The sequence below is a fragment of the Suillus subalutaceus genome, assembly GCF_016647625.1.
Source record: "Suillus subalutaceus strain FC151 chromosome Unknown DFJ58scaffold_15, whole genome shotgun sequence".
Classification (NCBI taxonomy): domain Eukaryota; kingdom Fungi; phylum Basidiomycota; class Agaricomycetes; order Boletales; family Suillaceae; genus Suillus; species Suillus subalutaceus.
The window spans coordinates 1-14,612 of record NW_024540264.1 but is presented as its reverse complement, the minus strand read 5'-3'; the positions used below and the strand labels follow the sequence as shown (position 1 = coordinate 14,612).

The window sequence follows — 14,612 nt, the reverse complement described above, 5'->3', positions numbered from 1 at the left end:
TTGCGTGGCCCGGGGGTGCGCCGGTGAACGTTTGGTGACACATGAAGAGATGTTGACGCCAACGCGTCCTTAAGCTTGAAGTCGCGAACGCAACTACAATTACCAAGCCAACCCAGCCCACATATTTACCGTTCCCAGACGCCATCAGTAATTATTTTAATAATTTGGGACGTTCAAAGCTGGGCGCACACGCCCACCGCCCGCGCCCATGACCCCTTTGCCCATGCACCCCTACTAGTAAACGACCTTAAATAATTGTCGGACTCTGAACTGAACCTTGCGGCGCAGCGCCGAACAGTAGTAATAGGCTTGTCGAGAATTGTCTGCTACAGTGCTAAAACCTAAACCTTGTCTCAACCTCAGTAATAGTCCTTAGTAAATTTTTTGCTAAACCCTTTTGACCCTTTCCGCGCAGTATATATGGTTCAATAAGTAGGAAGTTGTGTTTTTTCCATATATCATCTATCATATAATCACTCAAAATACCTGAAAATTTGATTTTGAATTGATAAAAGTACTTGTATATGCAACATGTGCACTAACAAATTATGCAACCGGCAAGTAAGGTTTTGGGGATGACGGGATGTTAGGCAAGGTTCAAGAATGCTTAAGACAAGTAGTACCCGTATGTTCGGCGCGAGGTTTAGTCCAAAGTCCGACGATTATCCAAGGTTACCGTTTTTAGTAGGGGCGAGGGGTCGTACATAGACGTGGGCGGTGGTCGTGTGCGCCCGTTTAATAGATTAATTGGAATATCGGAGACACCTTTGAGTGTGTATGTTACGTACTAAGAACACCGTGAATCGGTCGAGAGAAACATGATGAGTACTACTATTCCGATGAGAAGCTGCTGAGGTTCTTCGTAACGACTGGGCAACTTTGAAGTAATAAGGCAGGGTGCTGCAGGGGAAGCTTGGTGAATTTGAATTGACTAGTACAAAGTTCAGGTTTTGCAATTGTTAGGTACTACGCTCTGCCTGATATGCGGCCCGATCGCGACGGCATTAGCTGATGGGCTTATCATCAATGTGTAAATGCCTTCGGGCTTGTCTTTGCCATTTGGTGGACAAGGTGACTTCTAGTTCATGCGCAACACGACTTCTAGCTCAGCACGTAATTCTTTTCGACGACAAGAGAGTTCACCAATCGACGATTACGATGCGCTGCAAGAGAAGCCAAAGGCAGATTTGATGAAGAGAGGAGATGGAGAGGGTGTACGTTCGCACGGAGATAGTCATGAAAAATATCATCATCAGAAGCGTGACAAGGGGCACATGAAAACAAGACGTAAGATGAGGTATACAAAAGCCTTTTGTACAAAGTAAGGTAGAAGATGAGGAAATGTCTCGTAAACTCCACTATGACTACGGGAGGTAGGGAACATCACAAAAGAGCGTCCGACCAAGCGGCGAAGTTCTTGAACACGACAGCCGATGTATTACATCCAACTTTCTGCGAGTCTGGTGAGGTCACCTGATACCCAAGATTCCCCGGCTCCGGAAGCCTGTGGGTATGAAGGCACACCAGCTAGGTTGCTACTACGAGTAACACTGCCCCAGTTTCCAGCACTCCCTGATCTAACGTGCGCGCGTGGAACAGCATTATTGTTCGATACCCTATCGGCTTGCGAGAGTGCGAAAGACGTTGTGGGGGTTGCAGCAGAAGGTGTGGACGGCGAGGAGAAATCAAGATCTACATCCGTTCCATTGAAAGAGTGTCTGGCGTTAGGCGTTGTGGCGCTCGTCCTGTTAAGACGTTGCTAACAGTGTACTTGGATCAGAATCGGTTTTGCACAGCCGCGACATACTCACCTGGCTGTATCCTACGATATCCAGGCGTGCGTTGTTGTGCCGCCCCAGGTCAGGACCCGCTGTCAGAGGAATAACTGGAGACTTCATAGGTGTCTGCTCGGAGCTTGAAAGCATCAAGGCATTGCTGGCAAAGGTAGGATATGCCGACTTGTTCTGCTTCGTAATATTATTGAGAGCAGACGTGTCGACGCGAAGCGAGCCGGTGGGAGGTCGAGAATTAAAGAAGTTACCCGAAGGCGGGGATGCATCCACTGGTGTTGCATCACCCTTACGCTGGATGCGCTGAAGGAGGGATATCGACGATTCGTTGGGGTCGCTATTCGAGCGCTCACGATTGCTTGCGGTGGCCGAAGGCGGAGGGATACCTTCGGCTCCCGGTGCGATGCCCGAAACCGGCAACTCGGTATGGATGAAGCAACAACGTTTCCCGTATGGACATGCACCTGACACCCAGAATGTCTATTCACCATCATCATCAGAAAAGAAAAAAAAATAAGAAGAAAATCTACCCTGCATATTTCTGTTTTGTACTGAGATGCGATAATATCAATACTCAGTATCGCAAGCATAGATGGGTACTTACCTTGGGGTGACGAGCAACATTCCGAAGTTCATCTTCTCCGTGGGCAAACTGGCACTTCGCTCCGTACCGACACGAGCCCTTCTCTTCCCATGACCTGCATAACTCGGTCTTGTACAAGCCGAGCTTGCGGTTGTTAGCACTCGGTCCACCAGAGTTTTGCAGAGGACTCTCAGATCCTGGGTTGGAGTGGTCTACCCCCAGGCCTTGGGCTGGCAACACTCCATACGGACTAGTGAAATGGGTTTGCAGACGGCTTGCCATGGCTGCGACAGCCAGATCCGAGGGGTATGATTCCGGAGTACCGTAGAACTGATTGTAGAGGCCAGGGTGGATGGGAGGATACATTCCATGAGTCGCCTGTGCGAAAACTGCTTGGTTGCTGAGGAGCGCTAATGTAGCAGCATCTCGCAGAGCGGAAGGGTCCGAGGCAGAGTGCTGATGAGCACCACGAAAAACGTTGTGTTGTTGCTGCACACGAGTAACGGCTGGGTGATGACTGTCTCCAGTAGGGAGAACCATGTCATAGAGTTGCTGAGTGTTACCGAGCGACAAGTGAGGAACATGTGCTGGACCATAGGCAACTCCTGTCGGGCTTGGGACCAACGGTTGTGGGGGGTAACCTCGCTGAGGCTGGCGATAGGTAGATTGAACCCCATTCGCCGGGCGACCTTGGAGGAAGTGCTGTGGTGTGGCGGCACTGGGGGCAGTAGGTTGGGGGAAATAGCTGCGCTGAGGGGCATAATCGCTCTGCAAGTCCCCATTACCTTGTGCGGAACGGTAGTCAAATTGCTGTTGTCCGCGACCAAATGATGCGTTGGTCAGCGATGGGTACTGGGGCTGCTCAGGCGAAAAAGGCTTTTCTCCACCACCAACGCGGTCCCTGTAAGCAGCAGACGACCAAGGGTGAGCAGGCACGGGATGTACATGCTCCTCCCCTGCTTGCTTTAGGCGACGCAAATCAGCAGTCGATAGTCCACCGCTGAAGGAGTGAGGGCGCTCCTTCCCCTCATTTCCAGTTGCTATCTTCAGCTGGGGCTGCCCGCGCATGGTATGACTGGCCGAAGAAATGGCAGATTCGTGGGATTCCAGTGTATCAGTGGACGACACGCGAGAATGGGACGGTGAAATTTGATGATCAGAGGTATTGGGGGAGGAGTCGAGACTGACGTCAGAAGCCGTTTCCAGCGGACTTGCATCGTTGAATGGAGCTACATTCGCAGCACCTAGCTTGGACTGAGGAGAAGGCCCCAGTCGTCCCTGTATGTCGTCCCCAAGGTCGCCTACAGCGCCGAGCTTCAGCCTGGCAATATCCTGGGCAAGATCCCAGTCGAGCGATGCGTCTGGATCGACGAGCTGTCCCGAACCGTTGAGCCTCCATCGTTGAGCGTTATTTGGGACACGCTCAGACGGATGGCCAGAGGTTTCGGTTTTTGACATGTCTACGAGGTTCGTACGAACAGGCATTGCTAAAGGTTTTTGGATCGAAGCTGGACGGGGGATGTAGGATGAAAGAGATGGCGGTGAGTCTTGCGCAGATGAAACGTTCCAAGTCTACGGGAATGTATAAGAAGGCTGTCTAGAGAGATAGCGCATGGCTTACCTCGGCTGTGAAGTCTGGGTTCAAGTTGTGATGTTCAAGGGGAATTTGGGACCAACCAGGTGTACCCGTTGATTGTGCTCGAGCTGAAATGGGTTTTCTTGAGCCTGATTCGCGTGCAAAGTACAAATTGTGTGTGGGTGCAGTAGTAGCGGTGACCACCTTTTGCATTTAAATCTGATTTAAATAATGGGAATTGTCAGCGAAGCAAAAACACGCTGCAAAGAAATTGACTCACCAGTTAATTAACAAGCTGATGAGCGACCGATGATTGCTGGATAAAAATCTGTCGTGCGTTGCGGTATGAGAGAATAATCAAAGATGCGATGATGTATAGGATATAGGTGATGCGATGTTGAGAGCACGATTTGCTAAGTGAGTTGATAGATAGAGACCGCCGTCGACGTTTTGCTGGATAGAATGCAAGAAGACAAGCAGTAAAGATCTAAAGAGAAAGCACAAGATAGGTATAAAAAGTGAGATGAACTAAAACGAGGCGTGAGGAGGTCGTGAGGACCGGGGTCGCGTGTTGAAGATCAGGACCCAGGTCAAGAGTTTGAAGAGGCAAAGTGGGTGGTGGTCGAGGGTTTTAGATCTTCTTGGAGGTTATGGTAATGAAATGAGGCAAAGGGGAGGAGCCCTGACTGACCTTGCGAAGGGGTTTTGATCGCAACGTGCCCTTCTTGCGGCGGCGATTGCCAATAATTATAATGAGCCCTGTGCAATGAGGTTTGGAGATGTTACTAGGCGCTCCCTCGTCTCAAAAATAAGAACTATTAGATACTGTCAAAGTAAACATTCAATTAGCAACAGCAAGTCTTCGCAGAGAATATAAAAAATAAGAACCTGGATCGTGGATGGTCGTGGTCAAAACAAAAAAGATGAACCGAAAACCTAGACCAAGGGCCTGGCCTATAATTCACTTGGCTCGCACTGGTTTACATTGTTGATGTCGTAACTATCGGCCTAAACGTGACAACGCCGTACTGCAGTCTGCAGCGGCTACACCAAGCCCTTCAACAATCCATCCACTGTGCTCCTCGCTGCTCCTCATAAGGCGCCAAATCATTCCTCAGCTATAGGCTCGTGTTACCTTGAGGCCGTGTCTTTGCATGCTACTTTCGTTGGCTCCAATTTCAAATTTAATTTTGGATACACGTGCATCGCAATTGATGACCCGAAAATCAATAGCGTCAAGCTGCAGATCGTTTGCTACGACGACAAGACTCTATTGAAGCAAATGTATTACTCGGAACACCTTCTAGAAATCAAACATTCGTAAAATACTATCAAGGGTACTAACCCCAAAGTAACACACTATACCCAACACGTGTTGATGCTGTCCCACGACCGTGCCATGATGCTATGTAGCCGCAGCACCTCCATGGTTCGCCGCTCTGTGAAATAATCCCAAGGACCGCCTCAATTGAGCACTCACCGAACAGTCATACGAAGCAAGCATGCACCGTCCGTGATCACCACGTTTTGCGTCTTTGCGCCCATCCACAGTATCACCACTATTCATCGGTGCCATTCTTATCGTCTTTGAATTGGGTTCAAACTTCCATTTCTTATGTCGGCGTCCGAGTCAATGATTAACTTGACCATGCCAATTCACGTGAGTTGATATGGTGCTATTTGTGTTCCGTTAAATCCACTTTAATTGCTCTAATATATGGGACTCGTCAACGTTGCAACCGCCGTTCCGATACCATGTTATTAACAAAATCCGGGGAACTCGAGTCTTGGATACGTTGGGGCACTGTTTGATTGGATTTCGGAACTTTTAGCACAAAAAAGGCAGGAGTAGTGTTCATTGCTCATAGCACTAGGGGCTAACCAAAGACCCGACCATCGAACGTGCATAAATCTGCCCCACAATTCAGATAACTTTTCGCGTATCAGCTCCAAATTCTGGGGTACAAGTCACAAGAACTTGCAACCATGAATTAGACGCACTTCCTACCGTGCCTCGGAACCTTCTCCTGACTTGCTGATGGCGCTATAATCCGGCTAGATAATCACCGTGACGCCTCAGAAGACGTGCGCACGAAGCGCACAGTATATGTCAAGTCGAACCATTATCATTATCAATTTATCTCTTCAAATCAGTTGCCATCGATGATGACCTGGCTCGGGGATAACTCCATCGCGATATGAACATAATGCCGCTAATATCTAGAAGTTACGGGAAGCGCGCTTTCTACTGCTCCTTCCTATGACCGCATGATTTACGCGTCGCGTATGCTGCAATTCTAAGTTTGAAGTCCCGGGTCAAAGTTTTACGGGTTGTGGAATGTACAAACGTGATAATGCCATATGAACCAAACCCTGAACAAAGCACGAAGATCTGACGAAAGTCAGACCTTTCTGAAACCTTTCTGACGGCTTGAATGATTATAAGTACTAGGCTCGGTCATCGATTGTATCATCAGCCGACTTAGCACATATTTCAAGGCACTAATTCAAATGACCGGAACACGTGTAACACACGCGCTGATGGGCCGTCTCCAGGAGTTACATATACCGGCCCATCATGTGGTTCCGAGCCGATGAATTGCGAGCCAACAAGCCTTAGAACTTCTTTTTTTTTCGGATTTTACATCTAATGGTACACAAAGCTTTGCTCCTGTTCGGCTGGAGCATCCAGGCGGGAATAGAGGACCCTACTGCCGATACTGAACACGCCAAATTGTCGCAGGCATAGGCGGAATTAATCATCGATAACACAAATATTCTTTGAAGAAGACCCGATACTTAAAATCGAACATCAAGTATGTGCCCTAATTTATACATAGTCGATACGGCGATGTAATACGAACGTCCTGCTGATGCTGAGTCCTGACGGAGGCGCGGATCGATGCTAATCTATGAAACATTATCTAGGCGTCTGTAGATATGGCCGTTGATTAGACAAAGCCCCAATAACAGACGCAATTAACCCACAATATGAAGTACCAACAAGCATCGTGGAGAGGCTTTGTAATTGATCTTCGTCAAAGGCTAGTTGATCCTTATGCCAGGTATCCTGTAAAATCGATGGTAAGGCGCGACAAAGATTGTCATTGATCGCGGAAGTAATTTACCTGGTGAGTCTAGATAGAAATAATGTTCGTGAGGTCAAATCAGTGTACAATTGGAAAGGATCTTACTTTCTTGAACTCAGAAGCACAGTGACGAATCGTCGTCGAGATCGGCGGCGGATCTGTTGCGTGTCTCGCTAGGACTGTATTGACGAAGATGATCGAAAATAGTAAGAGAGTTATAGCGAGCGGATATGAGTTTCAGACAAGAAAGTTCACAGCATCCACTGACCTTCTGTGAGGGACGGCATCCAGGGCTCGACAGAGTACGGGAAACTCTCAATAAGGGCACATAGGCCAAGGATAGCGGAATGCAACTTCCTAAGTGACTCTCCATAGTCATGGTGTGTACGCGAGGGGAGCTTTACGCTGCGCGCCAATGATATGAAGCGATTCTGAATTAAACGGAGCTTAATCAGTGGAAATTTACGGAGGCTATCATCGCACACCTTCAATGGAATTATGTTCTGCCGTTGTGAGCATCTTACAACTCCAGACAGGGTCTTGGACGACATTTCTCGAACTTCGACGTTCTCATCCGATAAACAATCAAGTAATACATCCATGATTTTGAGTACGCCGTTAGATGAAATCGTCAAGAGGTTCCGATAGAAGAAAACGACCAGGGCAGGCAATGCATGCAATCGAATTCGCCATGACTAGAAAAATTCCAGATAAATACTTTTAATTATTTAGGTAAAACGAATATACCTCAGATGACTGAATGGCCGAAACCAGGTTCTCCAGGACGATGTGCGTAAGCGAAGACGGCAGATGAACCGAGGAAAACACACGAAGCACAGCGCTGCTGTACTTTTGAAGTTCCGGATTGTCGCTTAATTCTGACATGCTCAAGAGTTCAGGTCTAAAGATATTTTAGCGGAATAATACAGTAAAATGAACAGGTTACAAACAGCAGAGCCATGGCATGAGGACGGACGAGACAAGCTTCAGGGCTATAAAGTGACACCCATAGCCAGAGCAACACTGTCGGGTCTCGGTTAGAACTTCAGATGAAAAGAAATCGCGAATCCTACTAGTCAAGCCGACTTTGTCATACTGAAGATGAACGTAAGAAAGAGAATTCCGGTAAATATGTCAATACCCACCCGGGACTGTGAAACTCTAGGCGGAGGGAATCGTTCGTCCTTCCATTTGGGCAGATTATCAATGATCGATTGTACATGATAAGAGAAAAACCCTTGGCTGAGAAGGAATGGAAATTGAGTGCCATATCGGAGGAACCACTGGAGGGGAAATACCTGATTCGAAGCGGATCTGGACTCTCTGCACATGCCGCGAGGAGGGCATCCACAGAGGGATATGCTGGTCTCCATTGATACTTGGCTATCAGACACAGGGCATTGGCTATCGAAGTTCTTATCTATATCAGAAGATATGAGACACACGGATACGGTATCTCTGTATCAAGCAAATACCTCTGCATAGTTGGAGTCCGCGTTGTCGAAGAAAATCGATGCATATTTCTCAGATACGCCATTGAACCGGACACCGACAGAATCAATGAACACAACGATAATGTTAAGAGCTTTCGTCACTGCAAGACAATGAGCATAACAGGGCTAATGACAAGAAAGAAACTTACTGGAAAACGCAGAGTCGCCCTGGAAGTCAAGCTGGAGGGATAATATCCAATTGACCAAAGGCTGGAAGCGACGTGGGTCGAGGTTCAGTAAGGTATGCTTTTCGGTAGCCAATGAGTGATGTTTCTCGATACAACTGCGGAACAATATACCTCTAGGAACGAAGTCCAGTATGAAACAGTATCTGGCTTCGCCTGAGCGAGAATTACGTCAAAGCGCGGGGTGAGCCAAGACCAAAGCTCCTCTCGTGTTTGCCTGGGCCAGTGTTTGGACCCTGTGATGAAGCACATCAGATGTGAATATAACGGTACAGAACAGGAAGAATACCGCGCAGCAGTCCAGTCAATATCTCAGCCGCGGCCGCCTGCTTGAACTTATCCGCATCGGTCATCAATGGCTCGACAATTGGAAGAATTAGATGCAAGTGTTCGCCATTAAACAACTTCGCTGCAGCAGGGTCAGCAACGAGTTTATAGATGGAACAGAAACCACGAGGACCTAGAGTAATCATAAAAATCACGTTCTCTGCATGAAGATGCGGTGAACCGGACGCCTTGCTGGACTCTTGGCTCCACAATGTTGCGAGCTGAGTAAAATATCCTTCTCCAATAAAGCTGTGCATAGCTTGCAAGCACTGCCTTGACGCTGAGTCCCATGACACTGAGTTGCTCAGATTCACAGGATAGCATTTGATGACCTTTGTCCAAGCCAAAAAACCAGTGTCTAGAAGGTCGACGTAAAAGCCACTAATAAAGCGCATGAACAACAAATTCTGCACGACAAATAACTCGACTTACTCGACTTCATTAACAGGTTGGTATAGTTGCGCAAGGAAAGCAGACGGGTTATCGATGGAAATAGTCCTCGCAAAGGGACTCTGCCATTTGCAGAGCCAGAGCTCATCATCGGTCTTAGCGTACGCTCGTATCTTCATGAGAACGGCGGTCTTCACGATTGCCCTGTAAAGAAACGAATAATTAAATGAATCGATGGGGTGCATGTTTGACTAAAAAGCACGTACTGCTCAGCACTAGCCCTTATTCCTGGTTGTGGGCTAAGTGTTTGTTCCATGAAGAAGCGAACCAACTCCGGAGGAGCCACTGCGTCGCGTCTGAGGAAGCCCATCAAAAACTTCATGGCCATGTGTACATATCTCCACTAAAAACCTTGCTTGAATTTGTTGAACGACAATGATGAATAACGTACATGTGTGGTGGGCCGAGAGGCGATCTCGAGAATAGAGCGGACCTATCACAAAATATCAATATCAACATACGCATCGACAGCGTGATACGCACAGTCTTTTCGGTTTCTTCCAAGCATCGCTTTACACGCTTAGCAGCACATTCTACCGCTGCCTTTGTTAACTTTCTATCAATGACAGCAGGCGAGAACTCTTCTTCAAGAGTGCGAATAGAGGCTTCAACCCCAGGAGTAGGGGCTGTGTATGCAGAAGTCCTTATGACTTCTTCACTGAGGTGTATCAGACACTCCGTGGAGAAAGTAGTGACAAGCTTCTGTATCGATGGCTATTGTGAAATTAGACGGGTTTCAGAGCCACAGATTGCAACTTGCACTCACTTTCTCTTCGTGCTGGCATTCTAGCAAAGCAACCAGGTATTGCCGTCGTAGCGGTGGCTCTGCGCGTGATTAGAATCAATTATACTCACTATTGCTGAGACATACCAGACATGGTCAGTGCGGCTTTTGCGGATCTCAAATCAGATCATGCTGAAAGACGTAGTAAAACTACATACCAGTGCCTTTGTTACCAAGGACGTACAAAGCGCCCTTGATCCTATCAGGATCATTACCTTTCGACAGCGCGTTGAAAATAGATGGCAAGATGTATCTTGTCGCGCGGACATAGGACTGCACCGAGGTCACCACGAGGTCAAACCAGAATATATGTGTACTCACACCACATGCGCTGTGCAACACATTCTGAGCGAGGCTGAAAAATTGGTTATGACAAAGAACGAATGATGTTATCAAGGAATTCACCGTCGCACTCGCGTGTATGGTGACAAACAAAGCTCCGCGAGGTCTTCCTTCAGTAACGTGTCGTCCAGGGACGATCTTCGACGATACAAAGCGTGGATATAGAGCCGGCCACAGTGGTAGACTTGTGCTCTTTTTACCCACGCAATTCGCGAGTTCTCTTTTTGCCTTGCCGACACTCGGTTTACCCTGGTTTACGTCAGACGAGGAAAAAACTTTGCGTTTGGACAACTCACTCTCTCGACTGTGCAAAATTCTTTTGCAGTGTGATAAAGTCTCCCCGACTCATTCCGTAATCCAAAAAGTAAGTGTCGATGGCCTTCACGACAGCGACGACAGCATCCAAATGATCTTCACCTCCTTGGATTTGGCGCAAGGCGACCGCGGCCAAGTGCGCGACATTGCCAAAACGAATGCGATGCTGCAAGGCTTGTTGGTAACGAGGATCATTGGGATCAGTGAGAATAAATCCAGCATTGACATCAAGATGATCAACAAGAAGTCCTTCCAGTTCCGTTTCTGGATCGAGGCATGGGTGTACTATGTCTTTGGATCCTTCCTTCAGGAATGACGGTAGGCCGCTCCAGACAGACCTCGCAAACAAGAGGTACCTGTGAAAACTATGTTAACGGACTGCTATCTTCGTTGTGTTGCAACTCGCCTGCAGAAGTCATTCCTGATTACTTCATCCCAATGCTGAGTAGACCGTGCCAAGGTCTCTATCTTATCGAGCGCAGGAGCTACTACGCGATCCAAAATGTCCAGAATGAATTGCACTTCCTCGGTGCTTGGAACTTGATATCCCATGGTTAGCAGTTGTGTCAGGCGTATTGATATCATGCTCACCGTGCCATTCCACCTTCACATCCTTCGCTTCGTACAGTCGACCCCATTGTGTGTTGTGTGACTCGCCAAACTCTGAATAACAATCAGTTGCGTAAGGGGGAGTGGTGTCGACGTGACCGACCAGGTTGATTCCATACGTCTTCATTCACGAAGCGGTTGTCAGATGGGTAGACACCAGACAGCGCATGCATCACTCTAGCGACAATCGCGGCAGTGCCCGTGTACCCACGCTCGTTCTTCGTCTTATTCAACAGTAACGATAAAAGGTTGATGATGTCTTCTTTGTGGTTGAGGAGCTAGAATTGATAACGCATTTGGGAACTCAAAACTACTACGGAATGAGATCGCACTCACAGCATGTGCGCCGTACGCAAGACACCCGCGCAATATTGACATGTCTGATAAGACAATCGTTTAGATGCCCGACAAAGAACAAGCTAAGCCACTCACTCCAATGCAACGTTGTGTCAGATGGAACCAGATCGTGTGCTGATGTTGTCCTAACGCTCGAAGCTCCGTACTTGAGTTCTTCTTGTATGCGTGAGATACATGACGGCAAAAACTTATCCAGCGTCTTCTGAGGTTGTGCGCGTGCCAGGCATGCTACGAGCTGCCCGAACGCTCGGATGGCGTTAGATTTTGCATTTGTCACAGCGTATTCGAAAACGAGATTCAACACGAGATCGAATAGTTGGTCTGAGAGGTGCAAGGTGACCACGTCAAGCATGCTCTTGATCGATTTCAGAACGGTCTCTTCCGATTTTCCGCCGGTAGTCTTCTTCTTCCCACCTTCCTCAGGAAGGATTCTCGTATAAAGCTAGAACTCTGCGAAAGAGGGACGTCACCCAATCTACTAGGGAGTGAGTAGCTTTCCTTCACTGAAAGGGAACAACCACACCTGCGAAGCCTGCCGTGCTCTCTCGGACAAGAGTCCTCTCTTCTTGCCTGCCCAGTGAAACGAATGGGCTCATTTCGACACCTTCAGGGATGCGGGTGTCCTCGGCATCAAGCTCCATGAGTTCTTCCGCTGGCGCATCCCCAGACAAAGCAAAACCAGAGTGGTTCATGGAGAGATCTCCAATCTTCACATGCTGCATGGCGCTGACGATGAATAAAGTAGCACAAATGGTCTTATTGGGGTCGTTCTAAACATCGCGTGATGAGAAACAAGCGCACGCTATGAGGGTGTAAAGTATCTTACCAGATCAATACCAGGAAGGCAAAGTTCGAGAAGAGGAAGCAGGTGCTTTTGTCCCGGCCTCCATATCATCTCTGAGACAAGCGGAAGTGAAATGCCGGACAGCATCTTCAACACTGCAGTGGTGCGGTGGGTCTCGTTTACCACTTCCAGGCCACCGTAGGCACGCTCGAGAAGCTCAGGCATGATGAGCGTTGGCTCAAGCAATGCCATAGTGCGCAGTGCACTTTGTGCCATGCTAATAGAAAAGGAATCTTTGGAAAACATGGCAAGGAACGCAGGCGTGCGTAAAACATCGACGAACGCTCGGCGAAGAGAAGGAGTGAGACGGTGTGCCTAAATTGTGCACATGATTTAACTGCAACAAGCTCTGATGTCGTACGTACCACGGGAGTTTTGCACGACGGTTGCTGTTCTTCGAGCCATCTGTCGGCAAACTCGACAGTAAGACGTTGCAGCAAATTCGTGAGCTAGTGGGAATATCAACAGAAGTCCACCTATTTCAGCACAAAACGCACCGTGAACGTCCAGTGACCGGAGTTTGATGGATGAAAGAAGGATTCTGTACTTGTAATCAGTTTGTCTAACGAGTCGAGCGCCTTCGAACCGGCCAAGTATCCCATCGGCTGGCTATTGGGAGACCCAGGAGTGGATGCGGAATCTCCGCGTATTGGACCATCGAGGGCCATCGAGTACACAAATAGTTTAGCCATGGAACCTGCAGGGATTAGGATTGCTCGTGTGGCACAGAAGATTTGAAGATACTGACTGATCCTACTAATTGTTTTCTTGACTTTGGAACCTTGGCGTGCCGCGGAAGCATCTGCCTGAACAGCTGTAGCAGCAATATTCTGCTAGAATTTAGTTGGATATCGCTGTGCGAAGAGAGAAAAAGAAATGACTCACGCTCGAATTGCCCACAGGGACATCTATTGTAACAAGAAGTCAACGGGATCTTGACCAAGTGTACTAAAAAACCTACACAGCGACTCAATTCCTTTACTGACAAGCATCAACCACTCTTCTTGTGTCCAGATACCGACATCTTTCCATGCGGCACCTCCTTCCTCTCCCGCAGGTCCTTCCTGACCAGCAACGTGTTCCTCCGCGAGGATTCCAGCGAATTCGAGGAACCTATCGTCCATGATGTTCGAATTGAAAGCTTCCCAAATCCTGAATATTACGGGAAGGTAGATGTGTGTGTGGGTTGGCGGAAGGAACGATGTGAGGACAGGTATCATCGTCAATGTAGTCTGAGTAGCATTAATGTAAGGGATCCATCAATCCCAAGAGATCTAGGACTTACATCGGGCGTGAGGATAGGCAAGAACGTCTCGAGCATATCGGGGATATCAGTCGCAGGGAAATAGCGCTTACAGCTTTCCGCAACATACAGCAATATATTGTTTAAGTTACGATTTCCCCTGTGCACATTGCATTAAACACTGGCATTTGAACATAGTTGTGGCACACTTACTGGAATTCTGCGAGGCGGCTCTTGGGGAACAGCTCTTTGTACAATACATCCCATAGGGGTTTCCAGGGGAGTTGGAGGTCAGTGGCCTCAAGTTTGCGCTTAACGGTCTTGGATCCTAAGAGGCGGTACAACATATCTGCCCAGCTACGGATGACCCGCACTTCTATGCCAGGCAGAAGGCATAGTTCGTAATAAAAGCGGACCAATGAGGCGCGGGTGGAGGTCGTCATGGGATAACGCATCTGCAGCCAGCTGGAAGCGGGGGGTGAGTAATTTGGGATTGTATAGAACAATAACATACCATTGCAGGATTGCATCCCAGGTAGTGAGGACCAACCAATTCTTGGATTTAGCGCAGACTATCAACTTGCCAACTATGTACTCAAGCTTGGCTTGCATGACATCAATAGAC

The 14,612-nt window shown here is 48.1% G+C and overlaps 2 protein-coding genes across 2 annotated transcripts; both read right to left on the bottom strand.

Annotated features, from left to right (window-relative positions):
* Window positions 1–1,438: 1,438 nt before the first annotated feature.
* Window positions 1,439–4,162, bottom strand: DFJ58DRAFT_723647 (uncharacterized protein; the record flags this gene model as incomplete). The annotated part of the gene is made up of 5 exons (XM_041385035.1): window positions 1,439–1,759; window positions 1,812–2,270; window positions 2,321–2,341; window positions 2,395–3,945; window positions 3,995–4,162. 5 exons carry the CDS (start codon window positions 4,160–4,162, stop codon window positions 1,439–1,441), a joined length of 2,520 nt encoding a protein of 839 aa, XP_041248024.1.
* A 2,707-nt stretch (window positions 4,163–6,869) lies between these two features.
* DFJ58DRAFT_723646 (uncharacterized protein) lies at window positions 6,870–14,599 on the bottom strand (the record flags this gene model as incomplete). Its single annotated transcript, XM_041385034.1, has 39 exons — window positions 6,870–7,019; window positions 7,078–7,086; window positions 7,144–7,217; window positions 7,307–7,469; window positions 7,524–7,733; window positions 7,786–7,939; window positions 7,989–8,061; window positions 8,112–8,133; window positions 8,184–8,280; window positions 8,337–8,458; window positions 8,514–8,632; window positions 8,681–8,777; window positions 8,831–8,952; window positions 9,006–9,424; window positions 9,476–9,637; window positions 9,700–9,836; window positions 9,885–9,926; window positions 9,977–10,207; window positions 10,260–10,318; window positions 10,365–10,382; window positions 10,436–10,550; window positions 10,599–10,632; window positions 10,683–10,868; window positions 10,916–11,290; window positions 11,386–11,473; window positions 11,526–11,597; window positions 11,647–11,821; window positions 11,880–11,923; window positions 11,976–12,331; window positions 12,405–12,670; window positions 12,727–13,059; window positions 13,110–13,193; window positions 13,242–13,441; window positions 13,493–13,577; window positions 13,630–13,652; window positions 13,706–13,976; window positions 14,030–14,147; window positions 14,201–14,452; window positions 14,502–14,599. 39 exons carry the CDS (start codon window positions 14,597–14,599, stop codon window positions 6,870–6,872), a joined length of 5,655 nt encoding a protein of 1,884 aa, XP_041248023.1.
* Window positions 14,600–14,612: the final 13 nt, after the last annotated feature.